The sequence below is a fragment of the Lontra canadensis genome, unplaced genomic scaffold, assembly GCF_010015895.1.
Source record: "Lontra canadensis isolate GAN:19392208 unplaced genomic scaffold, GSC_riverotter_1.0 scaffold136, whole genome shotgun sequence".
Lineage (NCBI taxonomy): Eukaryota > Metazoa > Chordata > Mammalia > Carnivora > Mustelidae > Lontra > Lontra canadensis.
Genome location: NW_022631130.1, coordinates 3,331,531 through 3,354,881, shown reverse-complemented (window position 1 = coordinate 3,354,881; position 23,351 = coordinate 3,331,531). Strand labels below are relative to the sequence as shown.

General features: G+C 39.8%; 1 protein-coding gene across 1 annotated transcript in view; it reads right to left on the bottom strand.

Moving 5' to 3' along the window:
• The window catches only part of FAM168B (family with sequence similarity 168 member B), a 42,040-nt gene that overhangs the window by 3,065 nt on the left and 15,624 nt on the right, over positions 1-23,351 (bottom strand). The window contains exons 4-6 of the mRNA XM_032843167.1: positions 2,197-2,339; positions 1,882-2,059; positions 59-184 (exon numbers count right to left, since the gene is read on the bottom strand). Of these exons, the coding sequence (XP_032699058.1) occupies positions 72-184; positions 1,882-2,059; positions 2,197-2,339 (434 nt within the window). The 3' untranslated portion in view covers positions 59-71. The remainder of the gene's footprint in view (positions 1-58; positions 185-1,881; positions 2,060-2,196; positions 2,340-23,351) is intronic.

Below are 23,351 nucleotides of genomic sequence, written 5' to 3'. Positions count from 1 at the left end.
AAAAAAAAAAAAAAAAAAAAAAAAAAAAGAACTGACACAGGTTTCACCAGTCACTTACATTTGCAGGGTGATCACCACTGAGGGGGCACGTAGCTGTAGGTGGGTGTTCCTGGGGCCCGATACGTGGGCACAGTGACTGGGTGGGGGGCAACAGGAGTTGGGGAGTGAGCGGTCAGCAGGGTACCTGGAAGAAAGAGCAGCTGTCTCAGTGGCAGGCAGCACCAGACACACACATGGCTAGCCTGTGTCACCACACAGCTCCATGCTGCCTGACGAGAGAGCCCTGAGACCTGGCCTGCTTGGAAAGGAAGGAGGTACACAGGAAGAGGGGTAGTCTTAACCTAGAGTGCTGTCAGAACTCTGATCATACACAACTCAAAGTTATACAAACACAGCAAGCTCATGTGATAATATCTATAGAAGGTTTTGTGTCTTCCCTTCACACGAGCATACTCAATGATTTTTGGAAATCAGATGATAACTGACGAAATAAAAAAATTATTATTCTGCCTTAAAAAGGAAGGAAATTTGTTACATGTTACAACATGGATGAACCTTAAGGACATTATGTTACGTAAAATAAACCAGTCACAAAAAGATACATCCAAAAGGACTACACTTAATGAGGTATCTCGAGTAGTCAAATGACAAAGTAAATGGTGGTGGCCAGAGGATCGGCTGGTGTGGGGGACACAGGGGATAAGGGAAGTTATTTAATGAGCAGACCTTCAGTTTTGCAAGGTGAAAAAATTGTTTTACAAAAACGTGACTATACTATATACAGTTAAAAATGGTTAAGATGGTAATAAATTGAAGAGAGGGAAGATACTAAACCACATGAGTTTCTGAATACATGAATCTAATTGTATTTCCCTTATAACTAGAGAAAACTCTCTGAGCCCATCTGTAGATAAGCAGAACCTCAAACCTAACAGCCTTACCTTGCTTCTCTTCACTTCTCATCTCCCTGCCCACAGCCTTTCATCCCTCCTTCCACATGCCTTAAACATGCAGTTTCTGTCTCTTCACAGATAAGTATGGGAAACCCATATACAATGGAGATTCTGGGCAGAAAACATACACCTTTCTCTCTGGCACAATCTCCCTATGTTGAAGTTTGAGAGAGAGAGAGAGAGAGAGAAAGAGAGAAGGAACACTGAAAACAAAAACAAAAACAAAAAAACAGCCAGTGCAATCAAATGCATCCTGTGTACCTGGCCAGCCTGCCACAGGTAACTCATATGCCCACTGGAGGTAACCTAAACCCTAGACATTACATCAAGTCCCCAGGGCTCCAGAGTCCAAGATGATGGGCACATCCTACCCAGGAGTCTCATATCTCTGTGATTTATTTTTCTGATCAAGGGAAGCCTTGGGAAATAAAGCTGACCAATGCCAAAGGATTTCTACATGTAGCTGTTCTATCTGTTAACACAAAGCTAGTTTTCTTAGATTTATGCAAACACCAACATTCACAGACTAAAGGGAGGTATCAGGAGGGCCAGACCACCTAGACACGAAGTAACGCCCTTCTGCTCAAGCTTGGTATGCTCCTCAGGAGGACCAGCCACTCCCTGGCCCTAATGCCAAGAGCTCAGCTCACCCGTCAAATACAGAGATCACTACCCAGTCATGCCCACAGGGAAGGTACTTAGTTCTTGGCTTATTACTCTAAAACCCCAAACCCAGACTCCTCTCAAGTGAAAGGAGAAGAGGAGGAAATGAAGGGAAGGGAAAGAAAAAGTTCCTTTCCTAAGAAAATGTCCTTCCATACAACTCGAAGCATGAAAAATCAAACCAAAGTTCAAAGAATTAGTGAGCTCTCCCTTTCCCCAGCTCTCATGCCATCATAAAACAGGCAACCCAGGGTCACGGACTCACCTGCCGACATGGCCATAGTGGTCCCAGCCACCATGCCCATGGTGACGCCGTTGCCTCTAGGTGGAGGAATGGGAGCAGGGTACACCGTCGCTGGCATGCCATTGGGCTGCACCACTGTGGTGTGGTGGATGACGTGAGGGGGTGCTGCATACAGGGGCTGTGTGTAGTACGTGCCTTGCTGTGGAGGAGAGGAGAGTCAACTGCCACAAGGCTGCACACCCCATGGATCAGAGCCCAGAGAGAACCAACCCTTCCCATATGCACAGTGCCCATGAGCAGCACCGTTAACAGACCCAAAGCACACCCCAGGCCTACCTGTGCGTAGGGGCTCTGCTGGGGGTAGGCACTTCGCACAGGGTACACAGCAGTCTGGTAAGGGTTGGGGGAGGAGGAGTATGGTGGCACTGCTCCGCTGGTGGGGGAACAGGACACTTTGTAAGGTGTGCCAGGAGTGTAACCTGAAACAAAGAAGCCAATGGCCATGAAAAACCCAGAGCTTTCCCTCTAAGGTTAGGAGCAAGACAAGGATGTCCACTGTCACCACTGTTACTCAACAGAGTACTGGAAGTTCTAGTCACAGCAGTTACACAAGAAATACAGGTCATCCAAAATCGTAAGGAGGAAGTAAAACTGTCTCGGAAGTAAAACTGTCTCTATCTGCAGATGACATGACATTACACATAGAAAATGCTAAAGACTCCATCAAAAAAACTATAAAATAAATGGATTAAGTAAAACTACAGGACACGAATATATAGAAATCTGTTGCATTTCTACACACTAGTAACAAAGCAGAAGAGAAATTAAGAAAACAGTCCCATCTGCAACTTTACCAAAAAGAATAAGGTACCTAGAAATACATCTAACCAAGGAGGTGGAAGACCTGTGCTCTGAGAACTGTAGAACACACTGATGCAAAAAAACTGAAGACAACACAAACAAATGGAAAGATACACTACACTCATGAACTGGAAGAATATTGCTAAAATGTCCATACTACCAACAGCAATATATAGATTCAACGTAATTCCTATCAAAATACCAATAGCATGGGTGCCTAGGTGGCTCAATTGGTTAAGCAACTGCCTTCAGCTCAGGTCATGATCCCAGAGTCCTGGGACTGAGTCCCGCACTGGGCTCCCAGCTCCATGGGGAGTCTGCTTCTCCCTCTGACCTTCTCCCCTCTCATGCTCTCACACTCTCTCTCTAATAAATAAATAAAATCTTTTTTTAAAATGCCAATAGCGTTTTTCGGGGCGCCTGGGTGGCTCAGTGGGTTAAGCCGCTGCCTTCAGCTCAGGTCATGATCTCAGAGTCCTGGGATCGAGCCCTGCATCGGGCTCTCTGCTCAGCGGGGAGCCTGCTTCCTCCTCTCTCTCTGCCTGCCTCTCTGCCTGCTTGTGATCTCTCTGTCAAATAAATAAATAAATAAAATCCTTAAAAATGCCAATAGCGTTTTTCACAGAACTAGAACACACAATCCTAAAACTTTTTTATGGAACCACAAAAAAGACCCCAAATAGGCAAAGCAATCTTGAGAAAGAAGAACAAAGCTGGAGGTATACAAAGCTGACAATACAGTACTGGCACAAAAACAGACACATAGATCAATGGAACAGAATAGAGAGCCCAGAAGTAAACCCATGTTTATATGGCCAATTAATGATCTACAACACAGGAGGCAAGAATATACCATGGGGGAAAAGATGAGGTTTTTTTTTTTTTGATGAATGGTGTTGGGGAAAAGTAGACAGCTACATGCAAAAATATGAAAATGGACCACTTTCTTACACCATACACAAAAAATAAAATGGATTAAAGATCTAAATGTGAGACCTGAAACCTTTAAAGTCCTAAAAGAAAACAGAGGCAATAATCTCTTGTACAATGGCCTTAGCAACATTATTTATGGATCTCTCAAGCAAGGGAAACAAAAGCAAAAATAAACTATTAGAACTACATCAAACTAAAAGCTTCTGCACAGGGGCGCCTGGGTGGTACAACTGACTGAGTGTCTGACTCTTGGTTTCTGCCCAAATCATGATCTCAGGGTCATGGAATCAAGCCCCCTGCCCACTTTCGGTCTCCACACTCAAGGAGTCTGCTTTGGTTTCTCACTCTCTCTCTGCCCCTCCTTCCTGTACCCACTAGCTCTAAAAAAAAAATTAAAAAATAAAAAGCTTCTGCACAGCAAAGTAATCCATAACAAAACAAAAAGACAATGTCCTAAATGGGAGATAAGATCTGCAAATGAAAAATCTGATAAGGTGTTAATATCCAAAATACATAAAGAACACCACCAAAGGGGTGCCTGGGTGGCTCAGTGGGTTAAAGCCTCTGCCTTCGGCTTGGGTCGTGATCCCAGGGTCCTGGGATTGAGCCCCACGTCGGACTCTCTGCTCAGCAGGGAGCCTGCTTCCCTTCCTCTCTCTCTGCCTGCTTCTGCCTGCTTGTGATCTCTGTCAAATAAAAATAAATAAAAATCTTAAAAAAAAAAACACCAAAAAAAACAAACGATCCAGTTAACGAATGGGCAGAAGACCTGAATAGACATTTTTCCAAAGAAGATTTCAGATGGCTAACAGACGTATGAAAAGATGCTCAACATAACTCAACATGAGAGAAATGCAAATCAAAATCACAATGAGATGTATCTCACACCAGTCAGAATGGCTAGTATCAAAAAGACAAGAAATAACAAGTGCTGCCAAGGATGTGGAGAAAGGGGAACCCTGGTGAATGTAAACTGATACAGCCACTACAGGAAAATAATATGAACATTCCTCAAAAAGTTAAAAACTAATATACCCCATGATCCAGTATTTCCTCTATTGGGTATTTAACCAAAGAAAATGAAAACACTACTTTGGAAAGATACATATGCACCTGTTTTTACTGTAGCATTATTTACAACAGCCAAGATACAGAAGGAACCCAAGTATCCAATGATAGAATGGATAAAGATGATGTTATGTATATGATGCACCCACACACACACAGACACACAGTGGAATATTACTCAGCCATAAAAAAGAATGAGATCTTGTCATTTGTGACAACATAGGATGGACCTAGAGAATATTATGTTAAGAGAAATAAGTCAAGATGAGAAAGACAAATACTATATGATCCAGCGATTTCACTTATATGTGCAATCCAAAAAAACAAAACAAAAGCCACAAACAGGCTCAAAAATAGAGAACAAAAAAGCAGTGGTTGCTGGGCTGGGGGGTGGAGGGAATGGTGATGGGCAAAACAGATAAAGGCGATTACGTGGTACAAACGTCCAGTTATAAAGTCAGTCAGTCATGGAGATGAAAAGTAGAGTACAGGGAATAACACTGCACTGTGAGAGATGGTGAGTACTTACTGTGCTGAGCAATAAGCAATACAAAGAAATGTTATATCACTATGTTTGTACACCTAAAACTAACAAAAAATTTAAAAAGGAAAGAGAAAAAGGCCTTAATTCAAACCCACTTTCAGGCCTGGCACAAGGAAGGAACAAAGCAGGGAGGAACAAAGCATTGTTATAGCCCTGACTGCAGTCAAGATCTGACACTACTGTGGACCTATCTTCCACAAATATCTGACTTCATTTCTAGACCTGATGTGCAAGTACATGTGTGGGGACTGGGGTAGGTGGCATTTTGGGGAAGAATGGAAAAAACAAAGGAGAAAGTTCTACTGAGAGTATACTCAATACAGGACTAGGAAAGAAATACCTGTCCTGTGGGAATATAAATTGGTACATCTTTCTGGGGCACAATCTGGCATTAGAAGTATGGATTGTAACAAACTCAACTATAAGAATGCTCATCACAGTGTTGTTTATTACAGCAAAATAAAAGGGGATGGGGGAGAAACTTGTCAAACACCAGGGCTAAGGTAAGAAGATTGAGTTAAGACAGCAAGTTGAACACATACATTTGCCTCTGTCCCCAAAGTGAGAATAAATCAGATTAATAAATTAAAGATATAAAGCCACATAAGGAATGGGAGAAAAGACAACAGTTTGGAATCTAAAAGGCAGAAATGGAAAATGACTTGGGAGACTCAAAATAGCTACATCGTAGCCAACAGTGAAAAAGGCCGAGAAGCAGCCTACTACCAGGAACAGGAACACCTCTTCCAAAAACCTGGAAACTATCAGCACTTGCTTCCAGGAGTTGATAGAGAGCTGAAGTCTGGAAGAGTGGCTAGAGTCTATCTGGTAAGTAGGAAGATGTCTGGCTCCCCTTCCTGACTCCCCATCCCAACACAGAACAGTGGCTTATTCTCAAATGAGGGTATGCGAAGGTCTTTGAACTGCTATGTTTGTAGCAGCTTTATTCATAATGACTGAATGTCCACCAGTAGACTGGTATATCCATATAATAAAATACCAGTTAGCAACCAAAAAGATAAAACTGCTGATATATACAACATGGCATAAATTTCAAAACTGTAAGATGCAAAGAAAACCAGATATAAGAATACATGCTGAGAGGTGTCTTGCTGGCTCAGCTGGTGGAGCATGTGACTCTTGATCTCAGGGTGTTGAGCTCAAACCTCACGCTGGGCATGAAGGCTACTTAATAAAATGTTTTTTTAATTATTAAAAAACAAAATACATGCTACATTCACTGAGAGGAAACTCTAGGAAAGACCAACCTAGTATTCCAAGATAGAAAACCGATGGTGGTGCTCGAGGGCCAGAGGGTATGAGGGAACTTTTCAGGAGAATGAAGTCACTTGACTGTGGTGGTATTACACAACTGTATACTTCTATCTAAACACACCACACCATACATATAAAAGGATAACTTTTAGTGCATGTAAATTATACCTCAGAAGAACTGCTTTCTAAAAGTGAGGGGGTGCTGGGTGGCGCACTCAGTCAAATGTCCAACTCTAGACTTTGATTCAGGTCATGATCTCAGGGTGGTGAGACTGAGTCTGCTTTGGGATCCCCACTCAGGGTGGAGTCTGCTTGACAATTCGCTCCCTCTCCCTCTACCCCAACCTCTAAAATAAATAAATAAACCCATAAAAAATGAAAACAAAAGTAAAAGTTTTTGAGATATTATTTCTCATTCATTACAAGCGCTCACTCACTCACACTTAGTTCATGGGAATGTCAGACAGTACAACTTCTCATAAAGCTAGAGAAATACTTTCCAAATCACCCAGGAATTCACGCTCAGATACCTGCCCTAGAAGAATGAAAACATACATCCACAATAGGACTTATAAAAAACTGTTCACCAAACTTAATAGACAAAAACTGGGAAATAATCCAAATGTTCATCAAAAGGAAGAATGGTTCAATTATGATACATCCAAATAAAAAATACGAAGTATCAAGAGGAAAAAACACAAGTAAGTCTCAAGCCATGTTGAACTTTTAAAACTCACCAAACACACATAAGAGCACACATTGTATGATCTCATTTTCAATACAAAGCATACAAATATACATATGGCGGGAGAAATAGGAGGGGTGGTTTGGAGAGGGCAGAATGAAAGCTATCTGGGATGATCAAAGTGCTTGGTATTTTCTTTCAGATGTGATTACATGAATATATACAATTGTCAAAATCTGTCTAACTGAACACTTAATACATATCAGTGTTTGTGCATAAACTATACCTCAAGTTTAAAAAAAGCTAAGTGAGGCACCTTGGGTGGCTCAGTCAACTGAGTGTCTGATTCTTGATTCTGGCTCAGGTCATGATCTTAGGGTCCTGAGATCAAGCCCTGTGTTAGGTTCGGCGCTCACTGAGTAGTATGCTTGAGATTTTCCAGTTACTCTCCTTCTGCCCCGCCAGGCCCTCACAAATGGGCTCTCTCTCAAATATATAAACCTTAAAAAAAAAAAAAAAAGCTATTAAAAAATTAAAATAAAAAAATTTACATTATTGGTCTGTGGTTAGAAATATATACATATATTATTTATATATAATTATTATATATTATTAAATATATAAACATATATTAATTTAATATATATATATTAAATTTAAGGGAGAGAAAGAGAATGAATGACTCCCAGGAATTTAAGATTTATTTATTTATTGGGAAGGAGGGGCAGAGGGGAGAAAATCTCAAGCACACTCCCTGCTGAGGGGTGGAAGCCAACAATACAAGGCTAGATATCATGATCTGAGCCAAAATCAAGAGTTAGATGCTTAACAGACTGAGCCACCCAGGTGCCCCAAAATGCACCAGTTTTATTTCTTTAAAGTCCATTAGTAAACATACAGTATATCATTAGTTTCAGATGAAGTGTTCAATAATTTATCAGTTGCATATAACACCCAGTGCTCACATCAATGTTCCTCCTTAATGCCCATCACCCAATTATCCATCCCCCTGCCCACCTTCCATCCAGCAACCCTCAGTTTGTTCCTACAGTTCAGAGTCTCTCTGTTTTTGTCCCTCTTTGAAGACTTCCTGTTCACTTTTCCCTCCTTTCCCCTATGATCCTCTATGATTTTTATATTCCACATGAGTGAAACCATAAGATACCTGTCATTCTCTAATTTATTTCGCTCCAGTTTCATGCACATCCATGTACTTAAATTATAGTAAGTATTCATCCTTTCTGATGACTAATATTCCACTGTGTAGTGTGTGTGTGTACCACATATTCGTCCTTTTACCATCTATCAGCGGACATCTTGGCTCTTTCCACAATTTCACTATTGTGGACATTGCTGCTATAAACACGGAGGTGCACAGGGGCCCCTTCAGATCACTACATTTGCATTTTTGGGGTAAACACTTAGTAGTGCAATTGCTGAGTTATAGGGTAGCTGTCTTTTTAATTTCTTGAGGAACTTTTCTTAAGGAACATTTCTTGAGGAACACTCCATACAGTCCAGAGTGACTGTACCAGCTTGCAATCCTACTAACAGTATAAAAGGGTTGCCCTTTGTCTACATCTTTACCATTTGTTGTTTCCTGTCTTGTTAATTTTAGCCATTCTGACTGGTGTAAGGTTGTGGTATTGACTGTATTTCCCTGAGGCTGAGTGATGTTGAGCATTTTTTTATGTGTCTGTTGGCCATGTGTATATCTTTTTTGGAGATTCAAGTCTTCTGCCCATTTCTTAACTGGATTATTTGTTCTTTGGGGAGTTGAATCTGGTAAGTTATTTATAGATCTTGGATACTAGCCCATTATCTGATTGTCATTTGCAAATACCTTCTCCCATTTCGTAGGTTGCCTTTTAGTTTTGTCAACTGTTTTCTTTGCTGTGCAGTAGCTTTTTATTTTGATGAAACAGGTTATTTTTGCTTTTGTTTCACTTGCCTTTGGAGACATGTCTAGCAAGAAGGTGCTGCAACCGAGACTGAATAGGTTGCTTGCTGCCTGTATTCTCCTCTATGATTTTGATGGATTCCTATCTCACATTCAGGTCTTTCAATAATTTTGAGTTTACCTTTGTGTATGGTGTAAGAAAATGGTCTAGATTCATTCTTATAACATGTGGCTGTCCAATTTTCCCAGCACTTGTTATTGAAAAGACTGTCCTTTTTTACACTGCATATTCTTTCCTGCTTTGTGAAAGATCCAATGACCTTGTGAAAGATCCATTGAGGGTCCATTTCAGGGTTCTCTATTCTATTCCACTGATCTATGTGTCTGTTTTTCTAATAGTACCATGCTGTCTTCATAATCACAGCTTTGTAATATAGCTTGAAGTCCGGCATTGTGCAGTCATCAGTTTTGGTTTTCTTTTTCAACATTCCTCTGGCTATCAGGGTCTTTTCTGGTTCCATACAAATTTTAGGATTATTTGTTCCAACTCTGTGAAAAATGTCAATGGTATTTTGACAGTGATTGAACTGAATATGGAGACTGCTCTGGGAAGCACAGATATTTTAACAATATTTATTCTTTCAATCCACTAGCATGTTCTTCCATTTCTTTGTCTTCCTTAATTTCTTTCATAAGTGTTCTGTGGTTTTTTTCAGTACATGTCATTTATATCTTTGGTTAGGTTTATTCCTAGGTATCTTATGGGTTTTGATGCAATTATAAATAGAATTGATTCCTTAACTTCTCTTTCTTCTGTCTCACTGTTAGTGTATAAAAATGCAACTGATTTCTGTGCATTGATTTTTATATTCTGCTACATTACTGAATTGCTGTATGAGCTCTAGCAATTTGGGGGTGGAGTCTTTGGGTTTCCCACATAAAGTATCATGTCGTCTTGGGAAAAAGTGTTTGACTTCTTTGCCAACTTGAATGTTTTTTCTTTCTTTTTGTTGTTTGACTGCTGTGGCTAGGACTTTCTGTATTATACTGAACAACAGCAGTGAGAGTAGGCATTGCTCTTGTGTTCCTGAGCTCAGGGGAAAAGCTCTGTTTCTCCCCACTGAAAATGGTATTCCTGACGGGCTTTTTATAGATGGGTTTTATGACATTGAGGTATGTTCTTCCCCCTTTCCCTACATTGTGGAGAGCTTTAATCAAGAAAGGATGCTGTATTTTGTCAAATGCTTTTTCTGCATCAATTGAAAAGATCATATGGTTCTTGTTCTTTTACTGATGTGATGTATATCACATTAATTGATTTGCAAATGCTGAACCACCCCTGCAGCACAGGAATAAATCCCACTAGGTCATGATAAGTAATCCATTTCATGTATGTTGGATCCTATTGGCTAGTATCTTGGTGAGAACTATGGCATCCATGTTCATCAGGGATACTGGTCTGTAATTCTAAAATTTTTAGTGGGGGTCTTTGCCTGGCTTTAGGATCAAGGTAATGCTCACCTCACAGAATGAGTATGGAACTTTCTTCCATTTCCATTTTTTGGAAAAGTTTCAGAAAAACGGGTACCAATTTTTCTTTACATGTTTGGGAGAAGTCCCCTGGGAAGCCATTTAGCCCTGGACTCCTCTATGTGTTGGCAGATTTTTGATTATTGACTCAATTTCCTTGCCGGTTATGGGTCTGTTCAGGTTTTCTATTTCTTCGTGCTTCAGTTTTGGTAATTTATATGTTTCTAGGAATGCATCCATTTCTTCCAGATTGCCTAATTTGTTGGCCATACAGTTGTTCATAATATGTTCTTAAAATTGTATTTTCTTGGTGTTGGTCATGATCTCTCCTCTTTCATTCATAATTTTATTAATTTGGATTCCTCCTCTTTTCTTTTTGTTAAGTCTGGCTAGGGGTTCATTGATCTTAGTAATCTTTCAAAAAACCAACTCCTGGTTTCACTGATCTGTTCTACTGTTCCTTTGGATTCTATTTCATTGAGTTCCACTCTAGTCTTTATTATTTCTCTTGTCTTGCTTGGTTTAGGCTTTATTTGCTGTTCTTTCTCCAGCTCCTTTAGGTGTTAAGGTTAGCTTGTATATTTAAGACTTTTCAAATTTTTTGAGAACAGCTTGTGTTAGTTACTATGTACTACTTCCCTCTTAGACTGCCTTTGCTGCATCCCTAATTTTTGAACAGTTGTGTTTTCATTTTCGTTTCCATGAATTTTTAAAATTCTTTAATTTCCTGGTTCATCCGTTCATTCTTTAACAGGATGCTCTTTAACCTCCAAGTGTATGAGTTCCTTCCAAATTTCCTTTTGTGACTGAGTTTAAGTTTCAAAGCATTGTGGTCTGAAAATATACACGGAATAATTCCAATCTTCCGGTACCACTTGGGACCTCATTAGGGACCCAAGCTGTTGGTATGATCTCTCCTCTTTCATTCATGATTTTATTGATCTGGGTCCTTTCTCTTTCCTTTTTGATAAGTCTGGCTAGGGGTTTATCCCTTATCAATCCTTTCAAAGAACCAGCTCCTAATTTCACTGATCTCTTCTATTGTTTTTTTTTCCCATTTCTGTATCATTGATTTTTGTTCTGATCTTTATTATTTCTCGTCTTGCTGGATTTAGGTGTTATCTTATTTGCTGTGCTTTTTCCAGCTTCTTTAGGTGTAAAGTTAGGTAGTACATTGGAGACTTTCCTTCTTTCTTGAGGAAGGCTTGTATTGGTATTACTTCCCTCTTAAAAGCACCTTGCTGCATCCCAAAGGTTTTGGACTATCGTGTTTTCATTTTCATTTGCTTCTATGTATATTTTAATTCTTTAACTTCCTGGTTGATCCATTCATTCTTTAATGGGATGTTCCTTAACCTCCACGTATTTATGTTCCTTCCAAATTTCTTGTGGTTGACTTCAAATTTCATAACATTGTAGTCTGAAAACATGCAGGGTAAGTAATCCCATTCTTTTGGTACCAGGTGAAACTTTATTTGTGACCCAGCATATGATCTATTTTGGAGAATGTTCCATGTGGATTCAAGAAGAATGTATATCCTGTTGCTATAGGATGAAATGCTCCTTATCTATCTGTGAAGTCCATCTGGTGCAGTGTGTCATTTAATGCCGTTTCCTTACTGATCTTCTGCTTAGATGATCTGTCCATTGCTATGAGTGAGGTGTTGAAATATCTTAGTATTATTATCAATGAGTTTCTTTAATTTGATTATTAACTGATTTGTGTAATTGGCTGCTCCCAAGATAGGAGGATAAATATTTGTAATTGTTAGATCTTCTTGTTGGATAGACACTTTAAGTACGATACAGTGTCCCTCTTTATCCCTTACTACAATCTTTGCTTTAAAATCTAATTTGTCTGACAAGAGGATAGTTATCCCAGCTTACTTTTGAGGTCCATTAGCATGATAAATGGTTCTCCACCCCCTCACTTTCAATACGGAGGTATCTTTAGGTCTAAAATGAATCTCACCATATGGATGAATCTTGCTTTTTTATCTAATCTGATATTCTGTCTCTTCTGATTGGAGCATTAAGCCTATAGAGTAACTACTGAAAGATTATTAATTTAGTGCCAATGTATTACCTCTAAAGTTCCTATTTCTGTAGACTGTCTCTATTTCTTTCTGGTGTATGTTACTTTGGGGCATTCTCTTTGCTTACAGAATCCCCTTTAATCAGGGCTGGTTCAGTGATCACAGATTCTTTCAGTTTCTGTTTCTCCTGGAAGCTCTTTATCTCTCCTTCCATTCTGAATGGCAGCCTTGGTGGATAAAGTATTGTTGGCTGTATTATTTTTCTCATTTAGCACTCTGAATAATCACGCTAGCCCTTTCTTGCCTGCCAGATCTCTGTGGCTAGGTCTGCTGCTAGTCTGATGTTTCTACCATTGTAGGTTAAGGAGCTCTTGCCTCAAGCTGCTCTCAGGATTTTCTCTTCATCTCTAAAATTTGAAAGCTTCACTATTATATGTCAGGATGTTGATCCATTTTTACTGACCTTGAAGGGTGTTTTCTCTACCTCTTGGACACAAATACCTGTTTTCTTTTCCAGATTAAGGAAGCTCTCAGCTGTGATTTTCTCAAAGATACCTTCTTTCCCTCTCTCTTCTTCATCTGGGATCCTAATAGTTCTAATACTATTTCACTTGATGGTCTTGCTGATTTCTCGAAGCCTCCCCTCAGGGGCCATTTAGTTGTCTTTCTCTCTTTTCTTCAGCTTCCTTTCTTCACATCATCTTGTCTTCTATGCCACTTAATTCTTCTTCTGCCTCATCTACCCTAACTGTTAGAGCATCCATTTGTAGATCAGACTGCATCTCAATTAAATCATTTTTAATTTCAGCGTGAATGGACTTTATTTCTGCTCTAAGAGATTTTCTATTGTCTTTTATGTTTTTTTCAAGACCCAGCTAATAAATGTATAACCATTATCTTGAATTTCACCTCTGACATTTTATTTATGTCCATATTCATTAGATCTGTGGCAGAGAATATTACCTCTGGATCTTTCCTTTGTTTTACATTCCTCTTTCTAGGCATTTTGCCCAGAGAAGAATGGATGAACAAGAGAACAAGACCAAAAATATCAACCACGACCCAAGCACAATACACACTAGACAAATCCAAAGAGGTTAGAAATCAAAAAAGAAAAGAAAAAGAAACAAAAGAAGGGGAAAAAAGAGAATATAATCCTCCATGTGGACAAAACAGGGTGAGCCAGTAGGTCCTGGGTATATTTTATTTTATTCTTTTTTTTGTTGTTAGAAGACACTAAATCCCAAAACTGTAAAGAAAGCAAAACTTTAAATATTTATATACAAAAATAAAATTGAATACAGTGAAAGGAAGCCAAAAATGAAGAATATATCTATAAAATACAAATGTAAAATGAAAGTTAAAAAGAAACCTTAAAAACAAAAAGTTGATAAAGAAATATTTTAAAGAAATATTTAATTTCTTTAATATTTATTTAATATTTAAGAAACTGAAAAATTTTAAACTGAAAGATAAAAGAATTATGAGAAAAAAACCCCTCAAATTCTATATACTATTCTCCCCTGGTGCTTGAGTTTTGCAGTTCTGTGTGCTTGGTAAACCTGGTATTCTGCTGATGTTGAGCTGGTCTCCTGGGGGAGGAGGAGCGTGCTATGCTGATTCTCACGTGTCTTTGCCTGGGCAGAATTGTACCTTCCCTTTCAAGGGGGCTGGGCTCAGTCAGTGTAAGCTGCTTTTGGTTGTTCTCTGTGGCTTTTGTTTGCTGAAGGCTTTCCCCCACTGCTTTAGGGGATGAAAATAAAAAAGGTTGCACCCCATCCCTAGCCCTGGAGGTAAAAGATCTCATCCCCTCTCTTCAGTAAACCCTCAGGGAAAAGCGGTCTCCAATTTTGTGTGCCCCAAACTCTGCAGACTCCCATGATATGCACCCGTGTGGATCCTCACATGGGTGGGAGGAGGGTCACCTTGGGCCTGCACCTTGCTGGGCACTCGAACAGAGAGCACTAGCCCAGTCGTGTCCCAGTTCGCAGTTAATGGCAAACCAAACTAAGAGCCCACTCCCGGGCTTGCTGACCCTAGCAGGTTTCCCCACTCCAATGCCTGGGAATTCTGCCAGCTCAGGCACCCCTGTTCTTTCTGTGACCCTGGGGAGCCTAAGACCACAATGTCCCACCTAGGATTCTGCCCTGCTTTGCCACTTGAGCACCACTGAAGCAGGGCTGTCCCTCAAAGAAGCAGATGTCTACAAGCTCCATTTTGCACTCTGCTGCTATATCATTTTCTGGTAGCCAGCTTATGGAGGCTCTCTCTCCCAATCATTTATCATCTTCAGTATATCCCCTCAGATTCAGCTCTCCGCACCTCTACCTTGCAAAAATTGGTCACTTCTCTATTTGTAGAATTCTACCAATTCTTTTCTTATGTCTCAGGTTGAATTCACAGGTGTTCAGAATGACTTGACAGTTATCTAGCTAAATTCAAAGGACCAGATGAAATGAGGTCCCCTACTCTTCCACCATCTTGCCTCCCTCTCTGCACCAGTTTTAAATGATGCTTTTTTTGGGCCACAAGAAAGAAATCCCCCTTTTCTACAAGGATCAAGTTAGTCCTAGAGGTCCTTCTTAGAACTGTTATGTACTTACTAAAGTGAACTCCCCCAAATGCCTTGCATGGTATTCATTATGAAGATGCTGATAAAGATACTACTGCCCAAAATGTCACACAGTCTTATGTAGCAGAGCAGGTACAACCCCAGATCTGGCTGTGAGTCCTGACTCCTTTGCCCAAACGAGGCAAAGGCTCAGCTACTTTCTGTTCTAAGAGAAAAGATCCTTCCAGGTTTTATTGTATTATTCTGAAATTCATTTTAACTGCCATGTTAACTGTAAGTAAAAACAATAAATAGCCATCTGCTCGGTGTAGTGCTTCCATCACCTGATGACTGGACACAAGTATGCCCACCATGCACCAGCATCTCATTGATCCCAGTATGATAACCTGATTTAGAAAAAGAAGCTGAAGAAATGAAAATAAACAAACAATATATTCATGACCTGGAGAAAACGAAGCTTCTAAAAAGCCTATCACTATTCCTAATAAGAAAGTCCAAGACCATTTTGTCACTATTCAAACTGCAGAAAGAGCTTGGAGCTTGGACTGCATACAAAATGGAAGCTGTCAACCTGAACAAGCCTCCACAAACACAGTATAAAACCAAAACAAGGATGACCTAGGCATAAAGTCCTCCACAGAGAGAGAGTCTGATTCAGAAGCACTGTTTTGACCAACCACATCCACTAAAAAAGGTGAAGCCCTTTACTCACAACCAATGAATGGTCAATCTCCAATGAGTTTCATTTCTAATGGAGGCCCGAGGCCTACTGCTGCAGAAATCCCTCCAGCTGGCCCTAGGTGTCTTAATCATCTGAAGATGTCATGTAACACCTGCCTCATATGTATGCTTTATTGAAGATGATGATTCCAAGAAGATACTATGTGCATGCACCTGTCAGAATGCACCTGAATGGCACACTTAAAATGTATGCATCTCACATGTAAATTTCACCTTAAAAAAAAATACACTCAAGTTGATTCAGCCTGGCTGTTGGTGGAGCATATGACCCGAGCTAGGTTCAAGAGCTGAAGCCCCACATCGGGGGGAAGGGGGTAGTGTAGAAATTAAATAAAACATTAAAAAAATAAAAAGATTTAAAAGGTTTAATTGTAGGGGAGCTCGCAGGGCTAAGTCATTTAAGCATCTGACTCTTGATTTCAGCTCAGGTCATGAGCTCAAGGTCGAGACTGAGCCCTGTGTGGGGGCTCTGCACTAGGCATGGAGCCTGCTTAAGATTCTATTCTCTCTCCCTCCCCACCTGACTCTCAAGCATGTTCTTCAAAAAAAAAAAAAAAAAAAAAAAAGTTTAATTGTAGAATCTTGGCAGTCTACATTCACAGTCACTGTGAATTTTTTTCAGTTTCTCTGTATACTGAAAATTTTCACAATAAAAATGTTAAAAAAAAAAGTCACCCATTATTTCTACTAATGACAGCAATGATTTTTTAAATAAGATTTACTTATTTATTTTAGAGAGAGAGGGAGTATTAGGGCGGGGTGGGGAGAGAGGGAAAGGCAGGGGGAATCTTAAGCAGACTCAGCGCTAAGCACAGCGCCTACCTGACATGGAGCTCCATCTCATGATCCTGAGGTTACCACGCTAACAGAAAACAAGAGTTCTCCACTCAATAGACTGCGCCACCCACAATCCCCAGCAATGATTCTTAATATATGCTATCTTACTGCCTATTTTTGTAACTTTGAGCTACATCCTAATACTAACCAGAAAATTTATTTTGTTTTCTTGTTTAAGTACTTTCTAACCAACAAGACAAACCACTTACAAGGAAACAAATGTGTTCCCTAGTCACTTAAAACTGAGTGTGTTTGCCAGGCACCTTCTTTTTTTTGTTTTAGATAGCACTAGCTCCAATGTATCACACAGGAGAACCTCAACAGGAAACTTAAAATACATACACATACCTCTCATAGTATCCCAAACTGACATGTCCTCTCTAAAATAATTTTTAGGGGTGCCTGGGTGGCTCAGTGGGTTAAAGCCTCTGCCTTCGGCTCAAGTCATGATTCCAGGGTCCGGGGATCAAGTCCCGCATCGGGCTCTCTGCTCAGCGGGGAGCCTGCTTCCTCCCCTCTCTCTGTGCCTGCCTGTCTACTTGTGATCTGTCAAATAAATAAATAAAATCTTAATAATAATAATAATTTTTAGACTTATCAGCCATTCACAATACAAAAACAAATACAGGGGTGCCTGGGTGGCTCAAGTGGCTAAACGTCAGCCTTTGGCTCAGGTCATGATCTCTGGGTCCTGAGATAGAGCCCTACATTAGGATCCCTGCTCACTAGGAAGTCTGCCTCTCCTCCAACTCATGCTCTTTTGCATGCTCTCTCAAATAATAAATAAATAAATAAAGACATACACATACACACACACATACATTCACTATATGGTCTTTTAAAAACAGTAATAGCTTTCCAGATTGTTCTTTCCTAAAAAGACCATTCACACCAATGCAACATAGACAACAAAATGATTAGAACCTTTCTCCTTTCCCTCTCACCAAAAAAGTGAGGCATCACTGGTTGACTTCCTCTCAGGGAAAAATTCATGTCTAGGGCCACTGTTCTTTTTTTTTTTTTTTTTTTTGAAGATTTTATTTATTTGACAGAGAAAGAGATCACAAGTAGGCAGAGAGGCAGGCAGAGAGAGAGAGAGAGGGAAGCAGGCGTCCCGCTGAGCAGAGAGCCCGATGCGGGGCTCAATCCCAGAACCTTGGGATCATGACCTGAGCCAAAGGCAGAGGCTTTAACCCACTGAGCCACCCAGGCGCCCCTAGGGCCACTATTCTTAGACTGCTACTTATGTGATACCAAAAGCTTTTTATATTCAAATAGATCATTTCTTCCAAAAGTACTGCACAAGATTATATTTAAGTTTCTCAGCATAAAAGACAAAAAATTCAGAAGGCTAGGGGCACCTGGCATGCAATTCTTGATCTCAGGGTCATGAGTTCAAGCCCCATGTTGGATGTAGAGACTACTTAAATAAAAACTTAAAAAATATATATTTAAAAATATTTAAAAAGAAAAAAGAGAAATCAGAACATAAAATATATTTGAAAGGAAAGACCTGCACCAAGACACGGCATCAAGAAATTTCAAAACACCGGAGACAAAAATGCCAAATTACCAAAAAGAAACCCAAGTTACAGTCAATCAAGCATCAGCAAGGTATCACAACTCTCAGCAGCAACAATGGAAGCTGGAAAACAATTAAGCAATGTCCTCAAAACTGTGGAGGGAAATAACTGCTAGCCTAGACTTCTATAACTAAACTACAGAAGTATGAGTGCAAAACAAAATGTTTCCACACATGAAATTATGACTCTCCCATACTACTGGGAAACTACTGAAGGAGATCCTCCATAAAAACCAAAAGGTAAACTAAGAAAGACAAGGAATCGAACAGAAGGGAAAGATGTAAGAAATCCCTGAGATGTTGGAAAGAATGACCCCAAGGTAAGGTGTAATCTAGGATACTGTGTCCAGGGAAGACAAAGCAGCTGCAAAAGAAAATAGTCTCAATTCACTAAAGGATGCTCACAGGGTCACAGTAACAGGGATGGGAAGGAGTGAGGTTACCTTTAAACTATATGGATGTGAACCCTTTATTTATTTATTTTTAAAGATTTTATTTATTTATTTGACAGAGAGAGAGAGATCACAAGTAGGCAGAGATGCAGGCAGAGAGAGAAGGAGAAGCAGGCTCCCTGCTGAGCAGAGAGCCCAATGTGGGGCTTGATCCCAGGACCCTGAGATTATGACCTGAGCCAAAGGCAGAGGCTTAACCCACCGAGCCACCTAGGCGCCTCACGTAAACCCTTAATTTAAACAAGAGAAAGCAGATCCATGGCCCCACAAATCGGTAACATTCTAAGGCTTTTCTCTCCTATGTGGCTGCCATAAGTGTAGTTTATTTTTTAAACAAACCTGGGGTGTTACTTCATGGACATAATTCATGGACATAATTCAAATCTTCCCCAATTTATTCTCCATTCAGCCCTGCATGGCAAAAACCAAGGAAGCTATTTTATCACTCTTGGCAACATTTTTCTCCCTTTAAAATGTATGCTGTGGGTAAGGGGGATAGGTTAAATAGTTCATGAGTTTGAAGGAAGGCACTTGCGTTGAAGCACTGGGTGTTGTATGTAGGTGATGAATCACTAAATTCTACATCTGAAACTGGTATTACACTGTATGTTAACTGTAATTTATAACTGTAATAAATACCCACCCTCAAAACGTATGTTAATGTAGTGTTTAAGTCACTTCTTAAATAATTTACTACAAAGAACTGAATGTTTTCTTGAGGACTTCAGATGATTATTGCAAATATTACTATAGAGACTGTAAATAGGACTAGAAGAGAAGCCTGAATGTGCAGCCTCAGGACCATGGGAGCCTGACTGTGTGCATGCTGCCTGCCAGCATTCTCAATAACACAGCCAGGGGGATATATATTAATTCATTATACAAATGCCAAAAATGAAATAAAATAACTTACCCAGGGGTGACATAGCCACGATTTGAGCCACATCTAGCAAACTCCACACCCCAAACTCTTTCCAACAGACTGCGGATTCCAAAAGGAGACAGCCAACTCTGGCTGAACAGGTACTCAACCTATTACGCTTGTTCATGAGGATGAAATGAATGATACCTCCATCAGAGTAATAGAATCTTTCAGCAAAAGACATGACATCTCATCACAAGGTTCTGTGTCACACTTACAAGAGTGGTGTGTTCGTGGACATTGCCAAAGTGCCTTAAAAGCTAACCTCCATGAACATACCATACCAGCTTTGTCCACAAATCTGGTGCTGAGAGAACCAGAAGGCAGATTGAGAAAGCAGCAGAAATGGAGACAAACTTTTTAACTTTTTTATAGTAACAATTCTGACTTGCTCATCAGATAAGATGAAAGGCCCATTAAAAAGGAAAATTTTAAAATTCACAATATGAAACATTGAACAGATCACAGAAAAAGATGGGGAGCACAGCTGTGGCTCAAATCAGGTGGCTAAAAGAACTGGGGATGTTGGTGGAACCTTCAAAGTGCTCTCATTTTCTCATTTGCAAATTTTATATACATCTTATCACCAGCCTCTTCCCAGATTATTTTTTATTCTCAGCTTGTCATTTACAAATTTCACATACATCTTTATTATCAGCTTTCCCTAAAAATCGGAGGGTTTTGATAATCCTGGGCCAGCAGTATCGCAGTTGACAACTCTCTCTGCCATCTATCAGCAGATGCCCTTTGAACAAGGCAGGCCCTCTTGGCAGCCACAATCCCCCAAAATCCTTTTGCTCCCACCTGCCTGCCCTAGCTTCTTGGTTACAACAGCAACTGCTGAGCAGTCTTGGAAAACTAGCAAGAAAGGACCCATTTCCCAAAGAGGAGATGGATGACATCAGTTCTTCAGGTTGGCCTGAGGTGCCCCAAAGTAGGAAGCTAACAAGACCTAAAAATTCCAAGCTTCCTCTTGGGAGAGCACTGTACACTCTGGGAAAGGAGAACAACTTTGCCAGCCTCCAACAAGTCTGAGGCTCTTTTGTAAAAGAATAAAAATAACTTCCTTTTTTTTTTTTCTTCAAGATTTATTTACTTGAGAGAGAGAGAAAGAGAGAGAGAACATGTGAGCATGTGTAAGGGAGGACGGCAGCACAGGAGGAGAGGAGAGATTCACAAGCAGACCCTGTGCTGAGCACAGAGCCTGATGCAGGGCTTGATCCCACAATCCTGAGATCACAACCTGAGCCAAAACCAAAAGTTGGATGCTTAGCTGACTGTGCCAACCCAGGTACCCTGCTTTTCAGTACAATTCTGTTAACTTGTGTACTCCAAGAAGAAAATGAATACAAATGAACTATTATGGAAAATTCTAGAATGTGCCATTTTATGGTGGTCTATAACATGATAAGTAACAATTCTCAAGCAAAAAAATGAACTTCAATAGAATTCCTCCCATCATATATAAAAACTAAACCAAAACGGGCAACAGACTTAAATGTAAAATCTAAAACTATAAAACTTCTAGAAGAAAACAGGAGAACATCTTTGCGATTTGGGTTAGAAATGACACCAAACACATGACCCATGAATAAACAAAACAATAATCTGAAAACCATTAAATTTAAAAACTCTTGCTCATGGGTTGCCTGGCTGGCTCAGGTGGTAGAGCAAATCACTCCTGATCTTGGAGTTGTAAGTTCAAGCCCTATGCTGGGTGCAGAGTTTACTTACAAATAATCTTTTAAAAATATAGAATAAATTAAAAAATACAAACTCCTGCTCTTTTAAAGACACTGTTAAAAGAATGAAAAAGAGCCACAAACTAGGAGAAAATAGCTGCAAATCATATACCTGTAAAACAAGTCTCAAACGGAAAAATAAGAAGACAAACACAAAAACTGACATACAATAAAGATGTACACACTTAACCAAAGACGTTACAGATGGCAAAGAAGCACATGAAAAGATGCTCAACATTGTTAGTCATCAGGTAAGTTCAAATGGCTAAAATTAAACAGAACAACTATACCAAGTATTGACAAGCAAGTAAAGGAACTGGAACTCTCATACACTGTGGATGGAACCAGAAAACAGTACAACCATTTTGGAAGACAGTTTGGCAATTTTTCACGAAGTTAAATATTCACTTGCCTTGAGAACCAGCCATTCTCCTCCTTTGTATTTACTCAAGAGAAACGAAGCATATATCCACACAGACTTGTACAGAGATATTCACAGCAGTTTCATCTTTAACAACCCCAAACTGCAAATAATCCATACGTTAACTGGAAAATGGGTAAGCAAACTGTGGTATTCCCAAACAATGGAATCCAACAATAAAAAGGAACCAATTACTGATAAACACTACAACATGGATGTTAATTACGTTGCATGAAAGCAGTCCAAAAAAGAAGAAGAAGAAAAAAAGGACATTCCGTATGATTCATTTATACAAAATTTTAGAAAATAAGGCAATCTATAGGAGAGAAAACCAATCAGTGATTTTCGGGATCCTGATAGAAATCACAAAGGGTGAGGAGAAAACTTTTAGTCAGAGTTATATTCACTCCCAACTGTGAGAGTGATATACATTATATCAAAAATTATCAAACTATACACTTTAAATATGTATAATTTACTCTATGTCATCTATGCCCCAAGAGAACTACTTTTAAGAAGTTAAACCTGAGAAGTTTTACAAAAGGAGATGGGCGGTGCCATATAGCTGTTAAAGAATCCAGTGAGTAGTAACATAATATTGCTGATACCAGGGAAGGGATTTCCTTAATTGATCCCAAAACATAGGCAACAAAGTAGCAGGTACTCTCGGCCAGGTGGGAGAGAAAAAACGTTAGTAAATGCTAGCAAAAACACAAAACAAAAACGATTTTGGAAAGAACAGGCCAATGTGGCAAAGAACCAGAGATTTAAAGTTGAGAGTCTTGCCTTTACAGTCAGAGGAAACCTTATTCTGAAACATTACTCTGGTATAAGCAAGCAGGAAACATGAACCAAAGGAGAAAAGCCTGGGAGCAGGATGAGCAAGCCAAAGTCTTTGGTTGTGAGCTACAAGCTGAACAAATGCAGTCAGAGTAGGAATAGAAACAGGAGAAAGGACAGAAGAGTCACAGAAGAATTTTATGATTAGCAAAACAGGGAGAATTCAAGGAAGGGACACTACTCTTATCTCCTTTTCCATCTAAGTTAACTGTGTGAGGCTAGGGGTTCTAAGGTGAAAAAAGTGAAGCACGCCAGCAGATCTATGAGGCCAAGACTTCAGGTCGCTGTGGGCCACCACTGCTGCAGGTGAATCACAAAGTCCAGTGTCGGTGAGTGAACCCTGGAACAAGGCCACACCAGAGTACAAGTTCACAGAGGAAAGTATCACTCCCTTTACAAAGTTCAGACCCAAACCAAGTTAACTTTGAACTGTATCACTGATTTCTAAAATCTAAAAATAATCTCATGCATATGAAATAAGACTTTGTTTTAAAACTATAAAAGGGACAGTGTAGAGAACATAGTCAATGGTATTGTAATAGGGTCGTCT